Source organism: Antedon mediterranea, chromosome 11 (genome assembly GCF_964355755.1).
Source record: "Antedon mediterranea chromosome 11, ecAntMedi1.1, whole genome shotgun sequence".
Taxonomy (NCBI): Eukaryota; Metazoa; Echinodermata; class Crinoidea; order Comatulida; family Antedonidae; genus Antedon; species Antedon mediterranea.
The window spans coordinates 22,167,030-22,187,885 of NC_092680.1; the positions used below are offsets into that span (position 1 = coordinate 22,167,030).

General features: G+C 35.4%; 2 protein-coding genes across 3 annotated transcripts in view; both read left to right on the top strand.

Annotated features, from left to right (window-relative positions):
- Window positions 1-504: 504 nt before the first annotated feature.
- LOC140062738 (serine/threonine-protein kinase MAK-like) lies at window positions 505-16,342 on the top strand. Of its 2 annotated transcripts, none has more exons than XM_072109064.1 (13): window positions 505-591; window positions 1,795-1,968; window positions 3,726-3,780; window positions 6,469-6,590; window positions 8,135-8,214; window positions 8,820-8,952; window positions 9,043-9,214; window positions 9,699-9,866; window positions 11,086-11,659; window positions 11,945-12,031; window positions 12,956-13,081; window positions 13,179-13,281; window positions 13,606-16,342. In XM_072109064.1, the coding sequence occupies exons 2-13, from the start codon at window positions 1,868-1,870 to the stop codon at window positions 13,622-13,624; spliced, it is 1,740 nt and encodes a 579-aa protein (XP_071965165.1). In that variant the 5' UTR covers window positions 505-591; window positions 1,795-1,867; the 3' UTR covers window positions 13,625-16,342. The 2 variants fall into 2 exon arrangements, with proteins under 2 accessions (XP_071965165.1, XP_071965164.1); XM_072109063.1 differs by having other exon boundaries at window positions 533-675.
- A 2,594-nt stretch (window positions 16,343-18,936) lies between these two features.
- The window catches only part of LOC140062082 (uncharacterized), a 52,596-nt gene continuing 50,676 nt past the window's right edge, over window positions 18,937-20,856 (top strand). The window contains exon 1 of the mRNA XM_072108128.1: window positions 18,937-19,040. The gene's annotated coding sequence lies outside the window, so the exon portion shown is untranslated. The remainder of the gene's footprint in view (window positions 19,041-20,856) is intronic.

The window sequence follows — 20,856 nt, forward strand, 5'->3', positions numbered from 1 at the left end:
TTTAACTTTGAGCAATTGTAGGCCTATGTCACATGAATTTCCGTATGGACAAATAAAATGAACTATAAACTATAATGGTGTGCAGTATAACCTGGTATAAGAGCATAATGAAATAGTATGAGAGCATGACGTCACCGCATGTGAAGAGATTACTGGCGTTCCATAATGTTCCTAGGAAAGGAAGACTTTCTTTTTTTTTCTTTTTTTTTTTTTTTAAATTTTATTCAGTTGTCAACCAACAGCGATGAAACCGCCACTAACAGGTTGTATCACTAGGCCTAGGCCCTATGCTCCACTGACACCAAATTGGGTCCACACCACGAGCATGCAGCTAGAGTAAGTTTTATTTCTTTTTTTAGAAGTTATAAAAGGCATAAATGACGCTTCGTCAGAAGAGCCGTAATGGTGAATGAGCCAATGGTAAAGGGCTGAATGGTAAAAGAGCCGAAGAAGGCAGTAACGGCGTTCCATACTTCTCTCTATGTTGTGTATGTTTGTTGTTATGGATATGATGTTGCGACGTGACGTAGCCTAGCCTAAAATTCAGCGATTCAATTTGTCTACATTGATTTACCTATAATAAGTTGTTAGGTAGTGTATATGTACATGTGGATATGTATTAACCTGTATTCTTAATCTTCAAAATTCAAGTAAAGTAGCCGATAAACGGCGATAGTAAGTAGCCTAGGCCTGCCTAGCTAGCCTACTACTAGCTAAAGGGCAGGCTTTTAGGCTAAGCTAGAGGCCTAGAGGCTAGGCCTAGTTATTAGTAGGCCTTCTAGCTAGAGTCGAGTAGATAGGTTTAGCCTAGCTAGGCCTAGCTAGGTAGCTTTTTTCCTAGCCTAGTAGGCCTAGTTAGTACAAAGCTAGGCCTAACTAAAGTAAGTAGGCCTAGGGCCTAGGCCTATTTCTTTTTTTTTTATTAGGCCTAGCCTAGAGGCCTAGGCTAGTAGGCTAGCTGAATAGCTATGGATGCTAGGCTAGTACTAGCTAGTATAAAGGCCCATTTAAACTAGGACGATAACGATCGAGGATAATAGACAAATGTGCATTTTTCATACATAAAACAAAAGAAATATAAAAACTTTTCATTCTACTAGAACTATAGAATAACCTTCTAGGCCTAGCCTAGCCTAGGCCTACTAGGGCCTAGGCCTAATGCTTCCTTTTGATGACAATGATATTTTCACACGTCCAATCAAATGAGGTCATGATTAGTAAGAGCAATAATATCGTGACAATACAACGATTTTATTGTTTTTATTTATCATGACGTCATTTGATTGGAATTTTAAAAATATTATTTTTATCAAAGACATGAATGATTATCCTATAGGCCTAGATAGTTCTAGAACGAAAACCTTTCTAATTTATTTTTTTTTATGTAAAAAAAATGCATGTTTATTTATCGTCCATCGTTATCGTCCTAGTGTAAATGGGCCTTAAGCCTAACTAATAAAAAGCATTGACAACATCTATTTTTGTACTATTTTTAAAATTATGCATAGGAGGCTAGCTAGGGCCAGGCCTAGGCTAGGCCTAGATTCAATTAATAATCATCATACGTGACCCGATCTTAACTCTTATGTCTTGTGATGTTAGGTTAGGGCCAGGCCTAGGCCTAGATTCAATTAATCATCATCATACGTGACCCGATCTTAACTCTTATGTCTTGTGATGTTAGGTTTTTACATATATTGTTAAGTGAATAACTAAAGTAATTTATTTGATTTATTTTTGCGGACGGCTGCTGCCCTCCCAATATAAAGAATATTGATTTATGTTTACTTTCAGGTTTTTTAACATGCGATTGATGATATGGAAATAACGTCTAATATTTATTAAAAGAGTGCATTATTTTGTAATAATGAATCGATATCAAACAATGAGGCAATTGGGAGATGGGACCTATGGCAGTGTTCTTCTCGGTAAAAGCAATGAAACTGGCGAAATGGTTGCTATTAAAAAGTAATTATTTATTTAGAATGTTTCTTACAGTAGTTAGGGAATTTAATAAGGGTCATACTAATCTATGCCCGGGAGGGTTTTGTGATATAAAAAGTACATGCTCCATCTATAAAGTATAATTATGATTATTATATATTTCCAACATAAATCCCAAACCGGATGGATATACAGTACTGTATATCAACAATATTTGTGAACAGGGAAGCAAACTTTCTGTCTTTCTCTAACTTAATACAGTAAACCTACTGTATACACTTTATATGAGTTTCTCTACTACTGTAGGGTAGGAGGCGCTTGAGTCCGGGATGATCTAGCCACAACTGGTTCTAGTTTCAGTTTCTCTACTACTGTAGGGTAGGAGGCGCTTGAGTCCAGGATGATCTAGCCACAACTGGTTCTAGTTTCAGTTTCTTTACTACTGTAGGGTAGGAGGCGCTTGAGTCCGGGATGATCTAGCCACAACTGGTTCTAGTTTCAGTTTCTCTACTACTGTAGGGTAGGAGGCGCTTGAGTCCGGGATGATCTAGCCACAACTGGTTCTAGTTTCAGTTTCTCTACTACTGTAGGGTAGGAGGTGCTTGAGTCCGGGATGATCTAGCCACAACTGGTTCTGTTTCAGTTTCTTTACTACTGTAGGGTAGAAGGCGCTTGAGTCCGGGATGATCTAGCCACAACTGGTTCTGTTTCAGTTTCTCTACTACTGTAGGGTAGGAGGTGCTTGAGTCCGGGATGATCTAGCCACAACTGGTTCTGTTTCAGTTTCTTTACTACTGTAGGGTAGGAGGTGCTTGAGTCCGGGATGATCTAGCCACAACTGGTTCTGTTTCAGTTTCTTTACTACTGTAGGGTAGGAGGCGCTTGAGTCCAGGATGATCTAGCCACAACTGGTTCTGTTTCAGTTTCTTTACTACTGTAGGGTAGGAGGCGCTTGAGTCCGGGATGATCTACTGTATGATTAGCGCTTACAGAGGTTTCACACATTAAAGCGCTTTCTAAATCCAGGATATTTAATATACTGTACTCTGCGTACTGTATTTGACTCTCACAATGACGAGCAATATATACTGTACATCCATTTCTAGAACATGTGTGCACTTAATTTGTCATGGTGCCCGCCGTCCATTGTTATTGTGATATTTACTTGTAATACTAATAGCTTGATGAAAACTATAGAATTATTGTTTAAATCTTTTTAATTATTAAAATTACTGTAGCTGAAAAAAATATATACGCTGTAAATTTGCCCTGCAGCTCTATGATAAGTGATGTTTGTGGCCTCAAAGCTAACAGACTGGCTGTTGAAGCTTTGTAACTGATTTTGGATTTGTTTCTATTCAAAGTTAAATTTATCACACTGTTATTAACATGTACTACTTGATATCATTTTATATCATAAAACCCTACAGGGGATACCGGGTATAGACATTAAATCATTTATAAAATCATTAATTCATTCATCTTTATTTCGGAAAAAAAAGTAATTCTGCATAGCTCAAGAACAAATTAGTGTGTACATTATTATAATATAAAGTATTTGTTGATTTTTAATTACATATTTGTAATTGATTAAGTAATTATTGTAATTTAAATATGACTTATCTTATCTCTTGTTTTTTCCTTGTCTGTGAATATTCCAAATATTTTTTTCATTTAATTATTTTCATTTTATTAATTTCAATTCATTTTATTAATTTACAGTATATATTTCTAATGTAGATAAATAAATTAAACTGTAAAATGTGAAAAATTAATTTTAGAATGAAGAAAAAGTACTATTCATGGGATGAATGCATGGAACTGAGAGAAGTAAAGGTAAGGTTAGTCAATAAGGTCGGTTAATCCAATGTTGTAAGATAAATGATGTTGGTGCATGGACACCTGAACACATGGATATGCATCAGCAGTAAGGTCAAACCCATTGTACTTGCCTACTAAAGTACTGCTGGCAAACGCGGTAAAGGTCAAACGGTTACCCATTGTACTTGCCTACTAAAGCACTTCTGGCAAATGCAGCAGGGGCGCAGCCAGTGGGGGGGGTCACGGGGGTCCTGACCCCCCCTTTTTTTTAGAAAAAATCAATAAAAACATGAGACAACAATACAGATCAAATCATCCTGGAGATACTGTGGAAGATTACTACCGAGCAGTATTACCAAATCAACTTCTTGATTACAAACCGAGTTAAAAACCGTTTTTCTGCCGATAACAGGCCATGCTTTAAAATATTTGGCGTAGCACCCGAGTCTAAAGTGAAGTGATCTGCCAAGACACGAACATCTTCATTCCGAGCTTCAGTGATGGAAGCGACTGTGTAAAATTAGCGGATCCAAATGTGTTCCCGAATGTGCGTGCACTTCTTCTAATCGCGTAGGCCTATGCCCGTAACGTCTGCTGAAGCTGAGCGGAGTTTTTCGACTTTATGGAGAACGAAAACCTGTTTGGGAAATCACATGTCTTATGAGCAGCTTTCGGGATTGTGTCTCATGAACATACACTTTAACATGAACATTAATACAGAGAATGTCATTCGCGAATTCTGTCTCCAAGCCAAGAAGAATGTTCCAAACTTATGTTTAAAGATGCATCACGCGATGTCAAGAGCGCCGTTATAGTAACTAACGTAAAATGTATGATAATAATTTAGAAGTTAGTTATTACAATTATGTATAAGCTATCACCTATACTATACATTCGAACAAAATAGGTATATTTTTAAACAAAATATTGTATGTACTGGGTATGATAAGCGTCTCACATACACACGGAGCCAAGATAGCTTCTTGGACTTGCACAGTGTATGAACTCTAACCTTACGGTTCTCATTTAATAATATCACTCCCTCCATGCTATCATTCTAATTTCTTTTTTCAAACTTTTGCATCTCTACGTTCATTTCATGCAACTTTTGTATTGGTGAAAAGGGAGGAATTCAAAATAATTCCTCCTCTGAGTTTACAGCCTCTCTACACAAATCAACAAACAAGCAAGAAAAAAAGTGTTTGTCTGTGGCAGCCTGGAATATAAAAATGTTCTGTAATGAAAATGAGAGTTGTTTTTTGTTTTCTTTGTTTCAGTTTATTAGTGTTAACATTGTCATATTTGTGTGTGCGTAAACCGATTCAAATGATCTAGATTGCCCTAGACCGCCAAAGCTTGGCCCTTGGCGGCCCCCTGGCCCCCAGCCCATGGTTGTTCGCTTCGCTCGCAAAATACTCACATATTGGTTGACCCCCCCTTTAATTCTTTGCTGGCTGCGCCCCTGTGCAGTAAGGTCAAACGGTTACCCATTGTTCTTGCCTACTACTAAAGCACTGCTGGCAAATGCGGTAAGCTCAAACGGTTACCCATTGTACTTGCCTACTAAAGCACTGCTGCCAAATGCAGTAAGGTCAAACGGTTACCCATTGTTCTTGCCTACTACTAAAGCACTGCTGGCAAATGCGGTAAGCTCAAACGGTTACACATTGTACTTGCCTACTAAAGCACTGCTGGCAAATGTGGTAAGGTCAAACGGTTACCCATTGTACTTGCCTACTAAAGCACTGCTGGAAAACGCGGTAAGGTCAAACGGTTACCCATTGTACTTGCCTACTAAAGCACTGCTGGCAAATGCGGTAAGGTCAAACGGTTACCCAACGTACTTGCCTACTAAAGCACTGCTGGCAAATGCGGTAAGGTCAAACGGTTACCCATTGTACTTGCCTACTAAAGCACTGCTGGCAAATGCGGTAAGGTCAAACCAGGGTTAACTCTTCCCTGGTCAAACGGTTACCCATTGTACTTGCCTACTAAAGCACTGCTGGCAAATGCGGTAAGGTCAAACGGTTACCCATTGTACTTGCCTACTAAAGCACTGCTGGCAAACGCGGTAAGGTCAAACGGTTACCCAACGTACTTGCCTACTAAAGCACTGCTGGCAAATGCGGTAAGGTCAAACGGTTACCCAACGTACTTGCCTACTAAAGCACTGCTGCCAAATGCGGTAAGGTCAAACGGTTACCCAACGTACTTGCCTACTAAAGCACTGCTGGCAAAAGCGGTAAGGTCAAACGGTTACCCATTGTACTTGCCTACTAAAGCACTGCTGGCAAATGCGCTAAGGTGAAACGGTTACCCATTGTACTTGCCTACTAAAGCACTGCTGCCAAATGCGGTAAGGTCAAACGGTTACCCATTGTACTTGCCTACTAAAGCACTGCTGGCAAATGCGGTAAGGTAAGGTCAAACGGTTACCCATTTTACTTGCCTACTAAAGATTCTTATCTATTCTAGTCCAAGGTTGGTGGTAATCATGGTCTACATCCATGTTACTGTATGTTGGGGATCCTAGGCTTTTACTGTAATTCAATTCTTTAAATATATTCCATATTACCTGATTTTTGTTTAACCTAATACTGCAATTATATTTAGTTTGTTTCTAATAACAAATACAGTTTTATTAAATGTATTCTACTATATTTTGTTTGCATAATAATTATTCAGTATAATGTTTTTATACAGTCTTTACGGAAATTAAATCATGCGAATATTGTAAAATTGAAAGAAGTGATTCGAGAAAATGATCATCTATACTTTATTTTTGAATTCATGAAAGAAAATCTTTATCAGTTGATGAAAGATAGGTAAGTAAAAAAAAATAAAACTTGACCCCAAGATTACACTTTAAATACTAGAGATATTTGAAGACCACTTAAATAATGCTAAGCTTTTCCAGATTTTAATGTTTACTCTGTAAATTAACCTACAGATATTTCTTTAGTGCCTGCTAGTGCTACAAAATAATGCCTATATGCCCTTTTCACGAAACGAAAGACATCTTCGAACGATGAAAAACAATGCTGTGCAGGAAAGCCTAACCAACAAAAATAACATAGCTTTCATTTGATTTCAGGACACCATGTTAATTAAAAAATTTTAATTCCTGAACGAAAGGTTACTTAATGATTTAAAAAAAAATTAGAAACTTTTTTTTGATCGCCTGAAATCCCACAGAAAAAAAGACACAGTGTTAAAGCATATGCACACTGTCCACACAGTGTTAAAGCATATGCACACTGTCCACACAGTGTTAAAGCATATGCACACTGTCCACACAGTGTTAAAGCATATGCACACTGTCCACACAGTGTTAAAGCATATGCACACTGTCCACACAGTGTTAAAGCATATGCACACTGTCCACACAGTGTTAAAGCATATGCACACTGTCCACACAGTGTTAAAGCATATGCACACTGTCCACACAGTGTTAAAGCATATGCACACTGTCCACACAGTGTTAAAGCATATGCACACTGTCCACACAGTGTTAAAGCATATGCACACTGTCCACACAGTGTTAAAGCATATGCACACTGTCCACACAGTGTTAAAGCATATGCACACTGTCCACACAGTGTTATCGCGGTGCAGTCGTGGTGCCTACAGTATGCTTATACACTGTGTTTTACTTATCATCTTTTTTCCGTTGGATTTTAGGTGATCAAAACAATTTATTTATACAGTGGTGTAGGCTAATCTTTTAGTTTGTCCACAAGACTGTCCATTAAGGAATTACCATTTTTTGTCCTCGGAAAACATGCTCACCACGTTATGTTATTTCTGTTGGTTACACTTTCCTGCACAGCATTGTTTGTCAACGATCAAGGATGTCTTCCATTTCATGAAAAAGGCATATTGTTCAACCTTTTGTTTACCGTGATGTTTGAAGACTTTGTCTTGTTTTTCTTCATTACCCTTTTTATGTTATGTTGTGTCACACCAACCCATAAATTATCCTGTATTTTATTAATTTAAAAAGAATGAAATATTATTTTTAAAACCGAACCAAGTGTAAGTAGAGTAGAATTTCACATTCACTATCATCGAAACGATCATAGATAGAAGTACTGGTCAACTCCTCAATAAATAAGCAGAAACTCTACTGTGCTTTCTGATAAGTCTGCATATTCACACAACGCAAGCCATAAATACTGTATCCTGTGTATGTTGGTGGCCCTAAATAATATCTGGTTGAAATAAAAAGTAGTTGATTTGATGCAATGATGATGAAAATCAACTGGACTAGTTTATTTATTTTCAGAGGAATAAAAGTTCACCAATGAAACAAAGGATTGAGAGTGATAACAATTATTGCTTACAGTATATTTCAATAATATTTTTTCAGAGATCGTTTGCTACCAGAATCTGTAATTCGTAACATCTTATATCAAATATTGCAAGGATTGGCTTTTATTCACAAGCATGGTAAGAATTATATATTTAGTTTGAATCAATAATATCACAAATCAAGTTTAAATATCATCAAAGATCGTACTGTGTATGAGAAGATTGCTGACTCCGAAATGTTTGTTTTCATTCCATGAGAAATGTATGCCTGGCCCTCACATGACCGTGTGTAAATTACAATACCCTGTAATGGAATCTTATTCAGACTATGTTAAATATTGTTTTTTACTGAGCTAAAGTAGCTATCTGTACCAATTTTTCAATAATAATAATAGCAGCAGTAGTAGTAGCAGCAGCAGCAATAACAGCAATAACAGCAATAGCAACAGTAATAATAACTAAGATTTAATTATAGGTTATATGCATTGATTTAAATAAAGATAATTTTTTAAAAGATATATTGATTGATTTTTAGTGGTTGATTTTTGTTACGTTAGTGATTAATGTTACCTTGGGTGGTTAATTGTAAGGTGTGTGGGTGATACAGGTCTCACTACATTAAACAAAAATAAATTGATGAGATTTTAGGATACATTGAATGACTTTATTGTACAGTATGTTAATGGCAGGCCTCACTACATTTTTTCCCTATGAATCAGGAAGATGTTTGTTTTGTTTTTCAGGATTTTTTCATAGAGACATGAAACCAGAAAATTTGTTATGCACTGGGCCAGAGTTAGTAAAAATAGCAGATTTTGGTCTTGTTAGAGAAATACGCTCACGACCCCCTTACACAGACTACGTGTCAACTAGATGGTATGTTCAAATAATCAGACAAATATGTTGAAATCTGCTTATTACTTTTTTAATTATTAAGTAATATTAAATAATTATGGTTTCATTCAGGTATCGTGCCCCAGAAGTATTGCTACGTTCGACTAACTACAATTCCCCTATTGATATTTGGGCAGTTGGCTGCATAATGGCAGAATTATACACATTAAGACCATTGTTTCCAGGTACTAGTGAGGTGGATGAAATTTTTAAAGTGTGTTCAGTGTTAGGAACACCAAAAAAGGCAAGTCAATTATAGATTTTTTTTTCTCTATTAAAACTGTGCCTATCAATGTATTTTTTAAATTATTTCTTTCACTACCCACCATGAACTGATGCATGACGTATCTCATTCTTTGAACGTTCTCATATTTAATCCATTTGGGTGAGGGAACACCTGGAATTGAATACATCATTATTTAGGGGTTCTCTGCTCCACTAGTTACCAAGGTGGATTTTAAGATGACATTTAAAACTAGTGTATAATAAATCAAAGAATTTTAGTGTATTCATCTTAATAACATTGGTGTTGTGCAACCTTTCCAAATGTTGACTAACGGCAAATGGTCAGTTTCTAGGTTTCTGCAGTAATCTGACTAACGGCACTCTGAGCATTATATATCCTCAGATAACCTAATTTGAATCCTGCAATGAATCAGTAATGAAGAGATTTAACACCAATTTTATCAACTGATGTGATTCATGTTAATGTATGTATTTTGAAACAGGAGGATTGGAATGAAGGTTATCAATTAGCGAATAAAATGAATTTCAAGTTTCCACAGTGTGTTTCTACACCTCTTAAATCACTAATTGGAAATGCCAGTCCGGAAGCAATTAATCTACTGAAAGATATGCTTCATTGGAATCCTCAGAAACGGCCAACAGCAACACAGGTAACAAAATAATTAAGTACTTACCCACACCAGACAAAATTAGCAACACAGTAAACATGTTTCTGTTTTACTGTGGTCCATAGGGAAACCAGTCTTTTAAGCAAATTTTTATAAATTTTAAACTCTTCCTGAATCTAATTTAAAACATTCAACAATACTTACTATGATATGGACAAAAATGTTGGGGATTCCAGTATTTAGAGGTACAGGCTTCCTTTATTCCATTCATACATTAATAACACAAGAAAATTTATTAAAACATTTAATATATATTTTTTAGGAGGCACATATTCACAGTTCAACTTCTTTACATGTTCATTATGATTACAGCTATCTCAATCCACTTGAATATAGTATCAACCCCACAGAAATCTCTCCTCAACAGTTAGGATGTTAGGCTTATATCGAGCAAAGGCATGAATCTTCTCTATGACTACAGTTTTATCAGTGTCCTTTTCCCTTGCGCACATCCAAGCATCAAACATGTCACCTTGCGATTTGTCCACTTGAGGGCGATTGATTTGCATGCGACACCTGCTGCACGTCACCTTGTGATTTGTCCTCTTGAGGGCGATTGATTTGCATGCGACACCTGCTGCACGTCACCTTGTGATTTTTCCACTTGAGGGCGATTGATTTGCATGCGACACCTGCTGCACGTCACCTTGTGATTTGTCCACTTGAGGGCGATTGACTTGCATGCGACACCTGCTGCACGTCACCTTGTGATTTGTCCACTTGAGGGCGATTGATTTGCATGCGACACCTGCTGCACGTAACCTTGTGATTTGTCCACTTGAGGGCGATTGATTTGCATGCGACACCTGCTGCATGTCACCTTGTGATTTGTCCACTTGAGGGCGATTGACTTGCATGCGACACCTGCTGCACGTCACCTTGTGATTTGTCCACTTGAGGGCAATTGATTTGCATGCGACACCTGCTGCACGTAACCTTGTGATTTGTCCACTTGAGGGCGATTGATTTGCATGCGACACCTGCTGCATGTCACCTTGTGATTTGTCCACTTGAGGGCGATTGATTTGCATGCGACACCTGCTGCACGTAACCTTGTGATTTGTCCACTTGAGGGCGATTGATTTGCATGCGACACCTGCTGCAAATTTGATGCAATATGGCACATACTGTTAAACTACACCTCATCTCTATCTAAATGATTATCATTTAATATTTAATTCCGATTTGTTTTTACATACAGTGTTTGAAGTATTCTTATTTTCAAGTTGGTCAAAATCTTGGACCTAAGACTCCTGTTAATACTAAACATGTTGAGTCAAAGAAGTTTAGTTATGAACTTGACAAACTGCAACCAGTAGATAATATTCCATCAGAAGTTGCTAAAAAAGAAGAAAAAATTGATGAGTTGGACAACTTTTTGGCATCACTTGGAAAGAAGAAAGAGCTCCCAGTCCAACAGTTTGGAGCAGGAAACAAAAGCAGACGTCATTGGGATAAATTAGAAGGTACAAACATGGACAAAATTGACATGAACAAGTCAAATACTACAAAAACAAACATTACAGATGATGATTTTGATTTTATTATGAGTTCTATTAAACAAAAACCAGCTACAAAAGTAAGCAGACAACCCAAAGTTAAATCATCGTTTGATTGGGATGATGACGATCTGTTTGATGTAAAAGAGAAACAATCACAAAACAATATCAACAAAGTGCAATCAACAACAACAACACGACGTTTACTTGAATCTGGCAACTCATCTGCATCATCTGCTAAACAGTTTTACTTTAGACAGTCACGTTACCTTCCTGGTAAACTTTGTTTATGTTTTCTTTTAGTTGAATATTAATAATAATCAGTAATTACTTTTTCTATCTCCATTTAATACTTATTAGGCTAATAATCCATATATGACCATGCAATAACTAGTAGAGTGTTGTAAAAACAAACATGGCCTTTGTTAATGTTGTTGCTTTCTGATATCTTGTTTGTCAAAATTAAATTTATGATTCTTTCTAAATTGGACAAAAATGTTTTTTTGCTTTATTTTTACTTCTTTCATTTTTTCTTTTGTATTTTTATTTCTTTTATTTTAGGGATGAATTCGAAAAGTCCTTTGAAAGATTCTTCATCAGGCAGAACTGGACCCAAGGCAGGTTTAGCAAGAACTAACAATATGTTTGGTAAGTTATCATCAATGACTGGTGTACAGATGGAGTACACCGTTTCAATTTTTTTTATAGTAATGATATAAGTTCATAAAAGTTATTATTCAAAATTTAGCTAGGTTAATTGGTTAAAGGAGTATATACACATACATATATATGTCTACAAATTGTGTGAGGAGGATGCATTACATCCAGACAAAAGATGCCTTTGTCCTCCAATTCCTACATATTGTGTGAGGAGGATGCATTACATCCAGACAAAAGATGCCTTTGTCCTCCAATGTCTACAAATTGTGTGAAGAGGATTCATTACATCCAGACAAAAGATGCCTTTGTCCTCCAATGTCTACAAATTGTGTGAAGAGGATGCATTACATCCAGACAAAAGATGCCTTTGTCCTCCAATGTCTACAAATTGTGTGAGGAGGATGCATTACATCCAGACAAAAGATGCCTTTGTCCTCCAATGTCTACAAATTGTGTGAGGAGGATGCATTACATCCAGACAAAAGATGCCTTTGTCCTCCAATGTCTACACATTGTGTGAGGAGGATGCATTACATCCAGACAAAAGATGTCTTTGTCCTCCAATGTCTACAAATTGTGTGAGGAGGATGCATTACATCCAGACAAAAGATGCCTTTGTCCTCCAATGTCTACAAATTGTGTGAGGAGGATGCATTACATCCAGACAAAAGATGCCTTTGTCCTCCAATGTCTACAAATTGTGTGAGGAGGATGCATTACATCCAGACAAAAGATGCCTTTGTCCTCCAACAAAATGTAAAAATCAAGTGAACCACATTGCATCAATGTATTGGGCCCATTCCAGTCATATAATATTTCATAGTATTGTTTGTATTACTGTATTGTGTGTGACATGCACTGTGCTTCTGCTAGTAATATATTGTGTGGTCTTTTTTATGCTGTTTGAAACAGGTCCCAGTTCTAATAGAAGAGAAAAAAGTGGTTATAGTGGTAACTTTGCTGCGGGTGGGGCAAGTTATGTACCAACTTTTGGTCAGAAAAGAGACTTACAAGGGGCAAGATTACAGGGAGTGAGTGGTAAGTAATTAGTTCAGTAAAAAATTATGTAATTAAAAAATGTTACTTATTGTGTTAATTACATATATGATTACCAAATGATTTTGTTGTAAACTAGATTATAGTGCATGGAGGTCAACCAGGCCTGGAGCAAGCAATAACTCAAGCGGTTTAAGACCAGCTGCTCAAGCAGTACATGGACGAACAGACTGGGTTTCAAAGTATATATTTTTTTTAGTTTCAATATTTGAGATTGCAATAAAAGTATACATTAACACTTTTATTGTTTAGAAGCATTGATTCACAAGCTTGTAGTGAATTATTTTTAATTTATTGGAATAATAACCTAATGGTTACTTTCTGCACTTTCAGACAAAAATTAACAATTTGAAATTCTTCAAAAATTATTTGTTTGTACTGCTATTTTGTTACATATATCTATTGTTTGTGATTGTAAAACTGTACACTTGTACTAAAAGTGTTGGTTTGCTTAAAGCCTATTTTTTCTGCTATGGACATTACCTGTAGTTTCTTTTTTGTTTCAGATATGGAGGTCTACGCTGAAATATGAATATTAGCTGATAAAGAACACAACGCTCACATTTTAACAGAAATGTTAACTTAACAATACTGTGACAAACAGTAGATGTGTAACTATTTTATATATTATTGATCAAATATTAGAACTAAATGTTGTAGGATTTGTGTCTAGTAAGAATTGTAAAAATATATTTTAATAATATCAAGACAAACATTCCTGAAGAACAAGAAATAAAATTTGCTATAATCATGCTGGTCTGGCATTGTTTTGAAGTTTTTGTCTATTAAAATTCTGTACTGTAAAATTATTAGTGGACCCATGATTTATTTTGTACTGCTAGTATTATTTCGAAACATAACCTCTTATTGCAATTGCAATCATCTCCAGTATTTTGTTTTATTTGTTATTAAATTATTATGAATATCAATTATTTGAAAGCTCTAGTTAGATTTTAGCAAATGACAGTGTGGGTGGTATTAAAGTATAAAGGTTTTGAAAGCTCTAGTTAGATTTTAGCAAATGACAGTGTGGGTGGTATTAAAGTATAAAGGTTAAACTAAAAGTAAATACTTTAATATCATTATTTAGTATTATTTTAAAAATAATATAATTTGCACTTTATTTAGAGGAGAATTCAAGTATACCTAACTTGAAGAAAACTTCCCCCTTAAAGTTGTATAGACTTATGACAATTTATATGGAAGGCAGTTACCTAATCTGTGTATGAAGACAGATCAATTTTAGTAAGAAAACTGCCCCTTAAAGTTGTATAGACTAATGACAATTTATATGGAAGGCAGTTACCTAATCTTTGTGTATGAAGACACATCAATTTTAGTAAGAAAACTGCCCCTTAAAGTTGTATAGACTAATGACAATTTATATGGAAGGCAGTTACCTAATCTTTGTGTATGAAGACAGATCAATTTTAGTAAGAAAACTGCCCCTTAAAGTTGTATAGACTAATGACAATTTATATGGAAGGCAGTTACCTAATCTGTGTATGAAGACAGATCAATTTTAGTAAGAAAACTGCCCCTTAAAGTTGTATAGACTAATGACAATTTATATGGAAGGCAGTTACCTAATCTGTGTATGAAGACACATCAATTTTAGTAAGAAAACTGCCCCTTAAAGTTGTATAGACTTATGACAATTTATATGGAAGGCAGTTACCTAATCTGTGTATGAAGACAGATCAATTTTAGTAAGAAAACTGCCCCTTAAAGTTGTATAGACTAATGACAATTTATATGGAAGGCAGTTACCTAATCTTTGTGTATGAAGACAGATCAATTTTAGTAAGAAAACTGCCCCTTAAAGTTGTATAGACTAATGACAATTTATATGGAAGGCAGTTACCTAATCTTTGTGTATGAAGACAGATCAATTTTAGTAAGAAAACTGCCCCTTAAAGTTGTATAGACTAATGACAATTTATATGGAAGGCAGTTACCTAATCTGTGTATGAAGACACATCAATTTTAGTAAGAAAACTGCCCCTTAAAGTTGTATAGACTTATGACAATTTATATGGAAGGCAGTTACCTAATCTGTGTATGAAGACAGATCAATTTTAGTAAGAAAACTGCCCCTTAAAGTTGTATAGACTAATGACAATTTATATGGAAGGCAGTTACCTAATCTGTGTATGAAGACAGATCAATTTTAGTAAGAAAACTGCCCCTTAAAGTTGTATAGACTAATGACAATTTATATGGAAGGCAGTTACCTAATCTTTGTGTATGAAGACAGATCAATTTTAGTAAGAAAACTGCCCCTTAAAGTTGTATAGACTTATGACAATTTATATGGAAGGCAGTTACCTAATCTGTGTATGAAGACAGATCAATTTTAGTAAGAAAACTGTCCCTTAAAGTTGTATAGACTAATGACAATTTATATGGAAGGCAGTTACCTAATCTGTGTATGAAGACAGATCAATTTTAGTAAATTAGAACCTCACATTTCAGATATAAACATGCTTTGTTCACCGTAATAAATTAAGATGTCTTGTATTTAAAAGTTTGGCCTATCTGCTTATAAAACGCATGTAATTAATTAAAGATGTATTGTCCCTTTATTAATTCCAAAAAAATTTAAAAAAAAAGATTTCGAAACATAATCATAATAGTTATTAACTTTCACCAAAAATTAGTAAAAAAAATTTAGCTGAAATACAGACTTTTTTTGTTCAAAAAATAACTTTGACTTCCAGTCAAAGTTTTCGATCAAAACATATCTCATAATGCAACGCGCTTGTTTGGCTACTTTGTATGCATAATCATAAAACTTCCTCGCAATGTGTGAAAACACCTTCTCAACCGTGACGAGTTGTAAACAATCCTAATTAGCATCAGGCATAATGCATACCCGTGGTTTGAAATCTCTGTTTACTTTTGCTCGCGACAATTTGTAATCAAATTAATTTACCTGTTAATTACGTAAACTTGTTGTTTTTGGCTCTAATTTTCGACTTAAAGTGAATAACTTTAATATTACTTTGATATGGCCAATTTAAATTTAGAATATTTTGATCTTCATTTTTTTGTGTTTCAGGGGACAATACATCTTTAACACTATCTGCCTATATGTCTCGCACAATCATAAATCCCTCAATATTGACAAACCAATGAATATTCTGATGGGTTTAGAGAAAATGTTGGTGAATAGAAATTTGTATAAATAGTATCTATATTATTATTATTATTATATTTAATTAAAGTGTATTACATTTATAATTGTTTTCGAGAGTATATTATTTCCACCACACCAATCAAAATAGTAAATTTTGTCACTGCAAAGTAGTCAATGTAGAACGGTCAACAGCATGTACTGTAGTAACGGAAATTGCCTCACAGCAAATGTAGGAAATAATATTTTACAAATGTATGTACCTGTATGGCCATACATAGTAAGCAACCACTTTATTATTTGTTTCATATAATTTAAAATCATGTAAAGTGCTATTTTTCGGGCAGGAACCTATAGCAGCTCTATTGGCTCACCCCCAAGCATGGTGGGAGTACAAAATATAGGTGTCATTTCCGGGGACCTTGCAGCTCTATTTTAAACAGTTTGGTATGCCGTGCGTTGTTATGCAAATGAGTTTGTGCAGGTGTAGTGAAGTTGGTATTGTTAGTCATTGCGGTCAACACGCCACACTGTTAAATTTTGATGTTGTTAATCGTTATGAAATTCAAATCATGTAAAGAAACAATTTTCCGGACGGGAACCCAGCAGCTTCCCTCGCTTAGTTTGCAAAAGTAATCTCGTAAAGAAGTCCATCTGGAAAAGAAGCCCACCCAAGAGTACTAAAATGAAGTAATGGTAAATGGGCCGAATAAAAAAGAGACGAATGCTGAAAGAGCCGAACGTAATGGTAAATGGGCCAAATAGAAATGCGCCGAATGCTGAAAGAGCCGAACGTAATGGTAAATGGGCCGAATAGAAATGCGCCGAATGGTAAAAGAGCCGAACGTAATGGTAAAAAAGCAGAATAGAATTAAAGTTTGCTGCCGGAGTACATGTCACGTGATGGGACATGTACTAATAATTAAGTGGCGGCCGCCAGATAATTAAGTGGCGGCCGCCAGATAATTAAGTGGCGGCCGCCAGATAATTAAGTGGCGGCCGTCAGATAATTAAGTGGCGGCCGCCAGATAATTAAGTGGCGGCCGCCAGATAATTAAGTGGCGGCCGCCAGATAATTAAGTGGCGGCCGCCAGATAATTAAGTGGCGGCCGCCAGATAATTAAGTGGCGGCCGCCTGATAACAGCTTTTAAAATATAGTTAACTTGTGGCCCGAACGGGCTTCCGTACCATACAACTTGTTTCTGATTTACAGCTCACTATGTCGGTTGATGGTCGGTAAACACTAATTCAAATCAAGGACTTACGAAAGTTGGAAAAACTCTCGAAAAATCCGTAAAAGCAGCAGCTGATATGAACTACTTCAAAAATTGTAAAACATTCGACGTATTTCCAAAATGTATAAAAAAAAAATAATATTGATTTTCCATTGAAAAAAAAATATCCGTAGAGGTTCGAACCCACTCTAGAGCTTAGAGCACTTAAACCTGAGCATTACAAAGTACATGACTAATCAGCTGATAACAGTCTATTTATATACGTGTATTACGTAATTCATCATTACGTCATAAATATAGGCCTACATATTAACCTTGTTCAAAGCAAGATGACTGGTTAGCTCAGGCGACTGAGCGTCGTGTTAATACACGATTGTCGTGGGTTCGATTCCCACGCTGGTCGGTGGAATAGAGTTAAAGCTATTTTAACGTATAATTATCATATTATACGGTTGTAAAAAGATGAGCAAAAAAGCTATGCCTCGTTTACACAGAAGAGTATACGGGTGACCAATCTGTAAGAGATAATTCTATTACTGGTGCTCCTATCAAGAGCGGTTGTAAAAAGATGAGCAAAAAGCTACCATGCCTCGTTTACACAGAAGAGTATACGGGTGACCAATCTGTATGGGATAATTCTATTACTGGTGCTCCTATCAAGAGCGGTTGTAAAAAGATGAGGAAAAAAGCTACCATGCCTCGTTTACACAGAAGAGTATACGGGTGACCAATCTGTATGGGATAATCCTATTACTGGTGCTCCTATCAAGAGCGGTTGTAAAAAGATGAGCAAAAAGCTACCATGCCTCGTTTACACAGAAGAGTATACGGGTGACCATTCAGTATGGGATAATTCTATTACTGGTGCTCCTATCAAGAGCGGTTGTAAAAAAATGAGCAAAAAGCTACCATGCCTCGTTTACACAGAAGAGTATATGGGTGACCAATCTGTATGGGATAATTCTATTACTGGTGCTCCTATCAAGAGCGGTTGTAAAAAGATGAGCAAAAAAGCTATCATGCCTCGTTTACACAGAAGAGTATATGGGTGACCAATCTGTATGGGATAATTCTATTACTGGTGCTCCTATCAAGAGCGGTTGTAAAAAGATGAGCAAAAAGCTAGAAAGGATCCTGACGTAGTGGGCAAAGATCATGTCACCCCAAAATATATACTAGTAGTAGACCTATAATTAGAAATTGTGTCAAGAACAGAATGGTTGGAACTGTTTGAGATAAAGTTAGGTAAGATTGTAGTTCTTGTGTGTGGCTCAGCATTATTTATAAATTTGTTTATAACCGTCGTGATCGCATGAATTGCATATGAATTGCATGCCTCGCTGGCTTACACTTTGGCAAAACTCATTTTGTTCTATAATTATATGTATCGAACATAGCGCCCTCTTTGGTCGTAGTACACAGCTGATTGCACAATGTAAATAACATTATGAACAAGCCTGTACAGTATTATTATTGTTTATATTAGGTTACTAAGAACACCTTTTACGAACGATGTCGCCTTGTACTGTCTATTATACATAGATATTTCAAAATAGGCTATAAAAATGTGTAAGTCTGTTAATTTGATTTTTGCAATTAGGTTAGGGCTAGTCTACTATTTGTTAATATAATTTTATAAATACAGTATAAGGTTTTTCCAGGTTTTAACAATAATCAATCATTTTTTCTGCAAGCTGTTTTACATATGTACATGGAGTAATTCTTTACTCCATGATATGTAGTACACTGCTGTGTAGTATAGTATAGGCTACCTAGCTAGGCCTAGATAGTAGTAGGCTAGTACTTAGTAATGAGTGTACCACTGACTTTTGTATCTATGTTATGTAAGATTTGCACAATTTGAATGTTTTATGTGAATAAGTAATAATAAATGGGGGTGCTGAGTATCTGTCATGACAAGGTCCGGTTTTATTTTGGGGCGCAGGTTGTATTTTCACGTGCACCTACTGAGATTGTCTATCAAGGCCATAGCAAGAGGTTAAAGATTCTTTAAAAATTAAATACAATTATTGATATAAAATATAACCATCTGTGCTGGGAAATTTGGTATAGGTGAAAATTGAAAATGTCAGCAGACGAGTGCCTTGTCTGCCTCATGCTGACTACGGCACCCAGAATGTGTCCATCAAAACTGATCCAATCTGGACTTCTTTATTTATATACCTGGTTGCCAAAATGAACTGTTTAATTGTCATGAGTTTTGTGCCATGACAGGCAAGTATGTTGTATATATTATTAATATAATGATCAACCTTGTTAATGTGAAATGAAAATTTGTTGCACAACTTCACATAAATGTATATTTTGACCAAGTTTTAAAATGTTCTGTTTACTTTTTATTTATTTTTTATTTATTTGCTTTTAGTTTTGAAATAGAAAAATTCTTCTACCATAATTTAACATGATTATTACTTTTATATCCCGCGATATCCTGTTTTTCTAGTTTTTATACTGATTATAATAAAATTAAAATGTACATTACAATGATCATTGCAAATTACAGTATTGTTGTACAGACAATATACCATACATGTATTTGAAATTGTAAGAGAACGCAAATTGTAGCCTACTCTGTATCAAGTCAATCAATGTAAATTTGTCCATATTATATCCTATTAATTACAGGCTATCTCTCTCTGATTGCTTCCATAGTCATAGTTTTATATTCATCAATATCTTATAATTTATTTTTCTCTTCATTTTACACTTACCATCCTTCTACTTTAGGTTAATACACTTTTTTATCATTATTTATTATTTTGTACATTTTAATGGATTAGACTCATTTTTTATAGATTTGATGGATTTGACACATTTTAACAGATTTGTATACGTGTCAAATCCATTAAAAGTATGTAAAATCTTATACCCTCTGTGATTAGACTCATTTTTTTTATAGATTTGACGGATTTGACACATTTTTAACAGATTTGTATATGTCAAATCCATTAAAAATATGTAAAATCTTATACCCTCTGTATTATTTTTCTTATTTATTTAATTAGCTGGACAGTTGGGAGGTCTTGCCGCTTTGTGAAATGGTTTTATTTTATTATGAAAACAGTCAATAAGAAAACCAATAGTAACCAGGTATTAATTGTTCATACAGTATTGGAAGTTCTGTAATTGATTTTCAATTGCCTTTCATTAGAATTTACTCATGCAAATTATCAGTAATACACAAGTTATGTATCATTGCTGCTATGACAACTAAATTAAAGACTGATAATACACAGTGTAACTGTAATGGATTTAATTGTTTATTTGGTTATTGGTTCATCTGGTATAGCAAATGATCTTTATTCTCTCTTAACGCCCCCATAGAACATCATTTGGAAAAAATTCCCCACCTCGAATAATGCCC

Coding starts and splice junctions, on each gene's coding strand:
- LOC140062738 (XM_072109064.1), top strand. CDS start 1,868: ATGAATCGATATCAAACAATGAGGCAATTGGGAGATGGGACCTATGGC. Junction 3,781..6,468: donor TGGAACTGAGAGAAGTAAAG/GTAAGGTTAGTC, acceptor GTTTTTATACAG/TCTTTACGGAAATTAAATCA. Junction 8,215..8,819: donor GGCTTTTATTCACAAGCATG/GTAAGAATTATA, acceptor TTTGTTTTTCAG/GATTTTTTCATAGAGACATG.